The sequence below is a fragment of the Salvelinus sp. IW2-2015 genome, unplaced genomic scaffold (assembly GCF_002910315.2).
Source record: "Salvelinus sp. IW2-2015 unplaced genomic scaffold, ASM291031v2 Un_scaffold4355, whole genome shotgun sequence".
In the NCBI taxonomy this organism is placed as follows: Eukaryota; Metazoa; Chordata; class Actinopteri; order Salmoniformes; family Salmonidae; genus Salvelinus; species Salvelinus sp. IW2-2015.
The window spans coordinates 1,111-11,944 of record NW_019945626.1 but is presented as its reverse complement, the minus strand read 5'-3'; the positions used below and the strand labels follow the sequence as shown (position 1 = coordinate 11,944).

At 47.3% G+C, this 10,834-nt stretch overlaps 1 protein-coding gene across 1 annotated transcript; it reads left to right on the top strand.

Annotated features, from left to right (window-relative positions):
• Positions 1-5,106: 5,106 nt before the first annotated feature.
• On the top strand, positions 5,107-10,499 carry LOC112077175 (bone morphogenetic protein 3-like). The gene is made up of 2 exons (XM_024143747.2): positions 5,107-5,682; positions 9,532-10,499. The coding sequence occupies exons 1-2, from the start codon at positions 5,400-5,402 to the stop codon at positions 10,497-10,499; spliced, it is 1,251 nt and encodes a 416-aa protein (XP_023999515.1). The 5' UTR covers positions 5,107-5,399.
• Positions 10,500-10,834: the final 335 nt, after the last annotated feature.

Below are 10,834 nucleotides of genomic sequence, written 5' to 3'. Positions count from 1 at the left end.
AATGTTCCAACAACTAGTGGAAAGCCTTCCCAGAAGAGTGGAGGTTGTTGTAGCAGCAAAGGGGGGACCAACTCTATATTAATGCCCAGGATTTTGGAATGAGATGCTCAATGAGCAGGTGTCCACAAACGTTTGGTCATGAAGTGTATCTCCTACATATAGGACAGACTCTTCAAAACCTGTTTACCATTTATGAATGTGTTATCCAATATGTTTCTATTTCCTAATACTATACATCGATTAGAATAAGACTTATGTTATGAAATGGTGGCTTCAAGACAGCGCCACCTATCAGTTATCTAGTGTATATACAGTTGAAGTCGGAAGTTTACATACACTTATGTTGGAGTCATTAAAACTCGTTTTTCAACCACTCCACAAATTTCTTGTTAACAAACTATAGTTTTGGCAAGTCGGTTAGGACATCTGTTTGTGCATGACACACGTAATTTTTCCAACAATTGTTTACAGACAGATTATTTCACTTATAATTCACTGTATCACAATTCCAGTGGGTCAGAAGTTTGCATACACTAAGTTGACTGTGCCTTTAAACAGCTTGGAAAATTCCAGAAAATTATATCATGGCTTTAGAAGCTTCTGATGGGCTAATTGACATCATTTGAGTCAATTGGAGGTGTACCTGTGGATGTATTTCAAGGCCTACCTTTAAACTCAGTGCCTCTTTGCTTGACATCATGGGAAAATCAAAAGAAATCAGCCAAGACCTCAGAAAAATAATTGTAGACCTCCACAAGTCTTGTTCATCCTTGGGAGCAATTTCCAAACGCCTGAAGATACCACGTTCATCGGTACAAACAATAGTACGCAAGTATAAACACAATGGGACCACGCAGCCGGCATACCAATCAGGAAGGAGACGCGTTCTGTCTCCTAGAGATGAACGTACTTTGGTGCGAAAGTGCAAATCAATCCCAGACCAACAGCAAAGGACCATGTGAAGATGCTGGAGGAAACAGGTACAAAAGTATCTACATCCACAATAAAACGAGTCCTAAATCGACATAACCTGAAAGGCCGCTCAGCAAGGAAGAAGCCACTGCTCCAAAACCACCATAAAAAAGCCAGACAACGGTTTGCAACTGCACTTGGGGACAAAGATTGTACTTTTTGGAGAAATGTCCTCTGGTCTGATGAAACTAAAATATAACTGTTTGTCCATAATGACCATCGTTATGTTTGGAGGAAAAAAGGGGAGGCTTGCAATCCGAAGAACACCATCCCAACCGTGAAGCACAGGGGTGGCAGCATCATGTTGTGGGGTGCTTTGCTCCAGGAGGGACTGGTGTACTTCACAAAATAGATGGCATCGTGAGGTAGGAAAATTATGTGGATATATTGAAGCAACATCACAAGACATCAGTCAGGAAGTTAAAGCTTGGTCGCAAATGGGTCTTCCAAATGGACAATGACCCCAAGCATACTTCCAAAGTTGTGGCAAAATGGCTTTAAGACAACAAAGTCAAGATATTGGAGTGGCCATCACAAAGCCCTGACCTCAATCCTATAGAATATGGGCAGAACTGAAAAAGCGTGTGAGAGCAAGGAGGCCTACAAACCTGACTCAGTTACACCAGCTCTGTCAGGAGGAATGGGCCAAAATTCACCCAACATGCACGGCACTGACACAAATGACTGATCATTGGCTGAGAGAAATTGATAATAAAAACGATGGTGGGAGCTGTTAGACTTCAGTGCGGCTTTTGATATTATTGATCATAGTCTGCTGCTGGAAAAACTTACATGTTATGGTATGTGTTATGGCTTTACACCCCCTGCTATAATGTGGATAAAGAGTTACCTGTCTAACAGAACACAGAGGGTGTTCTTTAATGGAAGCCTCTCCAACATAATCCCAGTTGGAATCAGGAATTCCCCAGGGCAGCTGTCTAGGCCCCTTGCTTTTTCAATCATTACTAACGACATGCTACTGACCTGCTACTTTGATGTAATGTCCTTAAAACAAGTCAAAATGAGGCTCAGTAGTGTGTGTGGCCTCCACGTGCCTGTAATGACCTCCCTACAATGCCTGGGCATGCTCCTGATGAGGTGGCGGATAGTCTCCTGAGGGATCTCCTCCCAGACCTGGACTAAAGCATCCGCCAACTCCTGGACAGTCTGTGGTGCAACGTGGCGTTGGTGGTGGAGCAACTCCTGGACAGTCTGTGGTGCAACGTGGCGTTGGTGGATGGAGCGAGACATGATGTCCCAGATGTGCTCAATTGGATTCAGGTCTGGGGAACGGGCGGCCAGTCCATAGCATCAATGCCTTCCTCTTGCAGGAACTGCTGACACACTCCAGCCACATGAGGTCTAGCATTGTCTTGCATTAGGAGGAACCCAGGGCCAACCGCACCAGCATATGGTCTCACAAGGGGTCTGAGGATCTCATCTCGGTACCTAATGGCAGTCAGGCTACCTTGGCGAGCACATGGAGGGCTGTGCGGCCCCCAAAGAAATGCCACCCCACACCATGACTGACCCACCGCCAAACGGTCATGCTGGAGGATGTTGCAGGCAGCAGAACGTTCTCCACGGCGTCTCCAGACTCTGTCCACATCTGTCACATGTGCTCAGTGTGAACCTGCTTTCATCTGTGAAGAGCACAGGGCGCCAGTGGCGAATTTGCCAATCTTGGTGTTCTCTGGCAAATGCAAAACGTCCTGCACGGTGTTGGGCTGTAAGCACAACCCTCACTGTGAACGTCGGGCCCTCATACCACCCTCATGGAGTCTGTTTCTGCCGTTTGAGCAGACACATGCACATTTGTGGCCTGCTGGAGGTCATTTTGCAGGGCTCTGACAGTGCTCCTCTGCGCTCTCCTTGCACAAAGGCGGAGGTAGCGGTCCTGCTGCTTGGTTGTTGCCCTCCTACGGCCTCCTCCACGTCTCCTGATGTACTGGCTGTCTCCTGGAGCGCCTCCATGCTCTGGACACTACGCTGACAGACACAGCAAACCTTCTTGCCACAGCTCGCATTGATGTGCATCCTGGATGAGCTGCACTACCTGAGCCACTTGTGGGTTGTAGACTCCGTCTCATGCTACCACTAGAGTGAAAGCACCGCCAGCATTCAAAAGTGACCAAAACATCAGCCAGAAGCATAGGAACTGAGAAGTGGTCTGTGGTCACCACCTGCAGAACCACTCCTTTATTGGGGGTGTCTTGCTAATTGCCTATAATTTCCACCTGTTGTCTATTCCATTTGCACAACAGCATGTGAAATTTATTGTTAATCAGTGTTGCTTCCTAAGTGGACAGTTTGATTTCACAGAAGTGTGATTGACTTGGAGTTACATTGTGTGTTTAAGTGTTCCCTTTATTTTTTTGAGCAGTGTATAAAGGGGAAGTTATCAGGGAGGTGATGAAGTCCAGGTGTGCCTAATGAGGTGCAGGTGTGCCTAATGAGTGCAGGTGTGCCTAATGAGGTGCACGTGTGCCTAATGAGTTGCAGGTGTACCTAATGAGGTCCAGTGTGCCTAATGAGGTGCAGGTGTGCCTAATGAGGTCCAGTGGTGCCTAATGAGGCAGGTGTCTAATGAGGTGCAGGTGTGCCTAATGAGGTGCAGGTGTGCCTAATGAGGTGTAGGTGTGCCTAATGAGGTCCAGATGTGCCTAATGAGGTCCAGGTGTGCGTAATGAAGGTTGCCAAGTGTGCGTAAGGATGGGTTTTATATAACCTTGATTTATTATAACAACCATGTTGTAGCCAATAATGGATGCACACGGGCTCCATCTTGGTATCCTCCTCAAATGTAAAAAAATATGTTGGAAGCTATAGAAAGGATTTATTAATGTCTACATTTTTTTTTGTGAGGTAAACATTTAAAACAAATATGTATATAAAAACATTTTCTTATCATTTTTTTTTTTTTAAGTTCTAATGTTACTGTCCCCCTCCAACTATAAAACAACAAAAAATACTGAAATACATGTTTGTCCTTAAAACATTGAATTGAAATGCTGTTGAATTCCTTTCATTCCTTTGGAGGACTGCTCCTAATGGGGAGTGCCAATATGGCCGACTGGTGGCGTCAAGCCAATGGCCAATACATATCATCAGCAATGCAGGGTTTATACTGTATACATCATTGACTGTAGTGTAATTTAATCATTATTATGTTAAGTAGATGTTTTTTGGTTAAGTATTTGAATACCTACAAATAAACTATTGTTTTCACTTACTAAATTATAGAAAAAGATTACAAAGTTATATCTGCTGTCTCTTCTTCTCTCGCTCCCCCCCACCCCCCTCTGTCTCTGTCTCTATTTCCATCTGAGAGGGAGGAATAGCCAGCTGGTCCCACTACCCCTATATATTATCAAACAGAACATGCTCACCTTCAATGAAATCTGAGAACGGGGACGATTGGCTGTCGACCAGAGATCTTCTCAGATCTGAGCTGCTGTCCTCAACGCTATTACATCGAACTGGGAGGTGGGAGCCCTTATTCACTCAACAGAGAGGAGAAGAGAAGAGAGAGAGAAGAGAGAGCGAGAGAGAGAGAGAGAGAGAGAGAGAGAGAGAGAGAGAGAGAGAGAGAGAGAGAGAGAGAGAGAGAGAGAGAGAGAGAGAGAGAGAGACGAGAGAGAGAGAGAGAGAGAGAGAGAGACGAGACGAGAGAGAGAGAGAGAGAGAGAGAGAGAGAGAGAGAGAGAGAGAGAGAGAGAGAGAGAGAGAGAGAGAGAGAGAGAGAGAGAGAGAGAGAGAGAGAGAGAGAGAGAGAGAGAGAGAGAGAGAGAGAGAGAGAGAGAGAGAGAGAGAGAGAGAGAGAGAGAGAGAGAGAGAGAGAGAGAGAGAGAGAGAGAGGAGAGAGAGAGAGAGAGAGAGAGAGAGAAGAGAAGAGAGAGAGAGAGGGATATGAGATGAAGAGAGATCGAGAGATGAGAGAAGAGAGAGCAGAGAGGAGGAGAGAGAAGAGAGAGAGAGAGAGAGAGAGAGAGAGAGAGAGAGAGAGGAGAGAGAGAGAGAGAGAGAGAGAGAGAGAGAGAGAGAGAGAGAGAGAGAGAGAGAGAGAGAGAGGAACAACTTTGATAGGATATCAACTTGTAACTTTTATGATGAGCGGTGCATGACACGCAGAGAGCATGTCGCACTAACCAGGAGCAGAGCGCAATACTCTTCAGTCGGCTACAACCTCCTCTTTCTTTCTATTGTAAAATATAGGAGTATTTCTTTCTTCATTTCATTCCCATCTTGTCTTTATTTATTTCTTTCAGCGAGTGTCGAGTTTCTCATGAGATTATATACGTTTTCGAACAGGTTGATGCCACCCATTTTCACACATAAGACGACTTGGGAAACGCATTCTGCGCGACAACTTTTCACCAGCAAGTTCTTCTGAAAGTGTCCATCACTAGCTTACTCTCACTGGGACCATGGCGATCTGTCCGCGGCTACTGCTGCTGCTCGGATGGAGCTATCTATGCGGTGGATATTGCGCGATGTTGAAAGATCATTTCACAGATTTAAAAATTAAAGGTACATCTGGGCACTCCGGTGCGGCCCGGGGGGACAAAGACCGCTCAGAGAAGGATGAGCACGACCTACTTTTACAGGATACTATGACGGAACACATGCAGATGCTTTACGACCAATACAACCGTGCAGGATTTCCTTTCCAGGACGGGAATACGGTCCGGAGCTTTAAAGCGCGCTGGGGTATGTATATGATGTATCCATACAGCGGCTGCGTATTTTAACGCACCATAAAGCAACCCTCATACTACCATAGTATGGGCTATAGGGTTTCTAGACAGTCATGTAAGAGTGTAGTTTCATGATTTTATTGATAGTTATTCAACTGTTCTGTGTTGTATAGTTTGGACTAGGTTGAAGCACCTGTTGATCCAAAACCTATCCAATGCCTGCTTCACCTGTTGATCCAAAACCTATCCACCGTCTGTTTCACCTGTTGATCCAAAACCTATCCAATGCCTGCTTCACCTGTTGATCCAAAACCTATCCAATGCCTGCTTCACCTGTTGATCCAAAACCTATCCAATGCCTGCTGCACCTGTTGATCCAAAACCTATCCAAAGCCTGCTTCACCTGTTGATCCAAAAACCTATCCAAAGCCTGCTTCACCTGTTGATCCAAAAACCTATCCAACGTCTGCTTCACCTGTTGCTTAGTACGGAAATTATTCAGACGAACAAGATTTCAAGCCCGTTACACATTTATAGATGACAATGCGACTGGTAAAAATAATTCGTCTTTGTGTGTTAAATCTGCATAATCTTTTTTTAATGAAGGTTATGTATTTGAATGTATGGACTAAACTCGGCTGGTGTGGCCTGTTTAAATCTTACATATAACTGATTTTACATTCAAGAGGCCGTTATTTAGTTATTGCTGTAGCTACACTGAGTGTACAAAACATTAGGAACACCCTCCTAATATTGCATTGCACTCCCTTTGGCCCCCAGAACAGCCTCATTTCGTCGGGTCATGGACTCTACAAGGTGTCGAAAGCCGTTCCACATGGATGCTGGTCCATGTTGACTTCAATGCTTCCCACAGTTGTGTCAAGTTGGCTGGATGTCCTTTGGGTGGTGGGCCATTCTTGATTCACTTGATAATCTGTTGAGGGTGAAAAACCCAGCAGCGTTGCAGATCTTGACACACTCAAACCGGTGCGCCTGGCACCTACTACCATACCCCGTTCAAAGCACTTAAATATTTGGTCTTGCCCATCCACCCTCTGAATGGCACACATACACAATCCATGTATCAATTGTCTCAAGGCTTAAAAATCCTTCTTTAACCCGTCTCCTCCCCCTTCATCTACACTGATTGAAGTGGATTTAGTGACATCAGTAAGGGATCATAGCTTTCACCTGGATTCACCTGGTAAATTTAGCTTACAATTGGCTCATTCCTCCCCCCTCCTCTCCCTTGTAACTATTCCCCAGGTCGTTGCTGTAAATGAGAACGTGTTCTCAGTCAACTTACCTGGTAAATTAAGGGTACTCCTTAATTTATGTCATGGAAAGAGCAGGTGTTCCTAATGTTTTGTACACTCAATGTATATAACCACTAATATGATAGTCCTACCATCTCTTCCCACAGCAGTAGGATCATATTTACGCCTACAGCCATGTAGAACCCATAGTTACAGGACGTAACATTGTCTCTGTGCCATTATAGCGTCTGTGAGAGCATGAGCAGCGCCAATGAGGCCATCTCCATTTTGAGATAGTCAATTTTCTTCTTCTACTACTTCTATGAGTTGGCAAACAAACTGAAAGGGTGCATATCGCCACCTAGAGGGGTGTTGTTTGAACAGGCCTGAAGCCAAGGTTGGTGATGTACTGCCACCTAGATGGGTGGATGGTTGAAAACGCCCGATTAAAGCCAAGGTTGCGCCTCGATCACTAGTCACTGCAATTCTGACGTAGACCGCGGTGTTGTGTGGCCTTCAGAACAGGCCATAAATCCAAGGGTCTTAATCGGAGTATGACGTACTGCACCACCGAAGAGCGGTGTTGTTGTGAACAGGCCTAAAGCCCAAGGCTTACCGCGTGCACGTCACTGCCATCTAAGAGACGGCGCGCACCCCTTGTTGTCTTTGACACAGGCCTTAAGCAAGGTTCGGTTGTACGTACGCCACTAGAGGGGTGTGTTGTTTGAACAGGCTGAAGCCAAGGTTGGTGACTGTACGCACTAGAGGGGTGTTGTTTGAACAGGCCTAAAGCCAAGGTTGGTGACACTGCCACCTAGAGGTGGTGTTGTTTGAACAGGCCTAAAGCCAAGGTTTGGTGACCGTACGCCACCTAGAGGTGTTGTTTGAACAGACCTAAAGCCAAGGTTGGTGACGTACTGCCATCTAGAGAGTGTTGTTTGAAAACAGCGCGTGAAGCCAAGTTTGGTGAGTACCGCCACCTAGAGGGGTGTTGTTTGAACAGGCCTAAAGCCAAGGTTGGTGACGTACTGCCACCTAGAGGGGTGTTGTTTGAACAGGCCTAAAGCCAAGGTTGGTGACGTACTGCCACCTAAGAGGGGTGTTGTTTGAACAGGCCCTAAACGCCAAGGTTGGTGACGTACTGCCACCTAGAGGTGTGTTTGAACAGGCTAAGCCAAGGTTGGTGACGTACCGCCACTCTAGAGGGTGTTGTGTGTGAAACAGGCCTAAAGCCAGAGGATTGGTGACGTACTGCCACCTAAGGGGTGTTGGTTTGAAACAGGCCTAAAAGCCAAGGTTGGTGAACGTACTGCCAACCTAGAGGGGTGTTGTTGAACAGGCCTAAAGCCAAGGTTGGGTGACGTACTGCCACCTAGAGGGTGCTTGTTTGAACAGCGCTAAGCCAAAGGTTGGTGAACGTACTTGCCATCTACGAGGTGTAGTTTGAACAGGCGTATGAAGCCAAGGTTTGGTGATCCGTAAGCTGCCACCTACGAGGCGGTGTTGTCTTGAACAGCGTTGAAGCCAAGGTTGGTGACGTACCGCCACCTAGAGGGGTGTTGTTTGAACAGGCCTAAAGCCAAGGTTGGTGATTTACTGCCACCTGCAGTTATGGAATGTTTGCTCACCAGTATAATTCATTGGCTGATCCCTCCTGATGACCTGGAATGAAGTATGTGATCCTTCCTTCAACCATAGGAAGTCCCAGCCGGTTGACTACTTCAAAATTGTGAAAGTCCTCAATGGTGCTGCTCTTTTGCTAAAAGAGGATTTTAGGCACTAGAGTCCTCTACCATTCTCTATGGTAGAACCCCAGTCAGGTTTTAGCACTCATACATGAGATAATACTGCCTCCTACTGACATGACTTGATAATGCAGGATGGGTAGGCTAGACCGAGCAATGATGGGCTCCTGGGTACTTCCTTGTTCTACGGGTCTACACAGTTGTAGCTCACTTAGCAGCAGAACTACTGCGAGAGTTTGGTTTTGAAGCCAGAGAGGATGGGTCGGAGTTAGATTTCACTGTTAGTTTCAAAAAAAAAAAAAAATGATTCATCAGTTTCAGTTAATGAATCTGATCACTGTCTAAAGCAGTGTGCACTGTTGGTGCACTGTTGATTGTATGCGTTGCATTGCGTGGCCTTGCTGGTAACTGTCACCCCAGGACATTTTGCTACAAAATATGAGTTACTTCTCACACTGTTGCGTGACTGCAGTGCTTGGCAAACAGGAGTGAAGGACACTGTGTCCTGGTGTTGTTGCCGTTCATTCTCTCCCCATTGAGTAGACTGTATCACATGACATCTAGATGGATAACCAATGTGAGATATGTCTTGTGTAAGCTGCTATCTTATTTGAAATGTAATCCTGGGAAGGGGAAATGGCTGGTAGACACCTCGATACACCACTGCAATGAGTGATAGGGTTTTCGGACCTGGCTTATATAGCCTAATATCTAAATGCCTTTTACTGTTCAGCTCCAGATTTGAAACTAAGTTGAACGATATGCACGTAGAGATGCTATAAGTCATGTAATTCTATGGATATGTGGACCTGTCTGGACTATACTCTCTATTCTGACTGCCGCTTCCTGTTCCTCTCCCAGGCACCATCAACAACCAGCAGTTCCAGATCTTCAACCTGACCTCTCTCACCAAGTCAGAGGCCGTCCTGTCGGCCATGCTCCACTACTACATAGGAGACCTCCAGAACAGCACCCAGCACCCGGGCTGCAACAGCACCGCCAGGCCCAAGCCCAAGAGCTGTGGAGCTCTGTCCCCATCCCTGTCCCGCCACGGCCCCAGTAGACACAGTCATGTCCAGATGGGTGTGTGGAGCTTCGCCTCAGTGGATAACCATATCAGGACTCTGGGCCACTTTGTGATCAACGTGTCTACACTATACAGGGACTTCATCTCTTGGCAGTGGAAGGATGTCACCCAGGTGGTGAACCAGGCCAAGCATCATGATGAGCTGCTGATCGGGATAGACGTGGCATCCCAGCCTGGACCCAGGCCCTGGGAGAAGCTCCTCTCAGACCGCTTTCCTTACATCCTGGTCTACGCCAACGACTCGACCATCTCCGAACCTGAGAGCGTGGTGTCGACACTACAGAGTCATCAGAGGCATCAAACCACGATGACCACGGAAGAAGGGGCATTCGCCTCCGGCTTCCATAAACTGGGGCTGCACGCTCAGAATAGCACCGCCGCTCAACAACAGACGCCTCCTCACAGACGCCGGCGCTCGACTAGCGTCCTCCTCCCGCTCCAGAACAACGAGTTACCGGGGCCGGAGTACCCGTATGAGACGACGGGCTGGGACGAGAATAGCCCCTACGAACCGCTGGAGAACAAGCCGGTCCGTCGGCCGAGGAAAAAGACGCGTGGTAAGAGCCAGAGGCACGGCGGTAAGATGCCCCTGCTGCAGTTTGACGAGCAGACGATAAAGAAGGCTCGTAAGAAGCAGTGGAACGAACCACGGAACTGTGCTCGTCGCTACCTGAAGGTGGACTTCGCAGACATTGGCTGGAGCGAGTGGATTATATCTCCCAAGTCTTTTGATGCCTACTAGCTACTGCTCAGGATGCAGTGCCCTATATGCTTAGGTAATGTCTTCATGCTTATGATCGGGTTTATGCCTGATAATAGCTTGAGTGTATTAAACATTTAAGGTTAAGTGCTCTTTCCGCGCGGAGGGGATTGTTGAAAGGTGGTCCTGGGGGATTGGGTGGGTGGGGGAGGGTGGCGTGGGTGCGGGTTTGGGGCGGGGTGAGTGGTGGGGGGGGGGTGGGCGGGAGGGGGGCGGTGGGGGGGGTGTGGGGTGGGGTTTGGGTTGGGTGGGGCGAGATGGGGGAGGGTGGGGGGTTGGGTGCGGTTGTGGGGGTGTGTGGGTTGGGGGGGTGGAGG

What these genes read in the sequence shown, in the direction of transcription:
- LOC112077175 (XM_024143747.2), top strand. Translation starts at nt 5,400, where the DNA reads ATGGCGATCTGTCCGCGGCTACTGCTGCTGCTCGGATGGAGCTATCTA. An exon ending in GAGCTTTAAAGCGCGCTGGG is followed by an intron (nt 5,683 to 9,531) that starts GTATGTATATGA and finishes TTCCTCTCCCAG; the next exon opens with GCACCATCAACAACCAGCAG.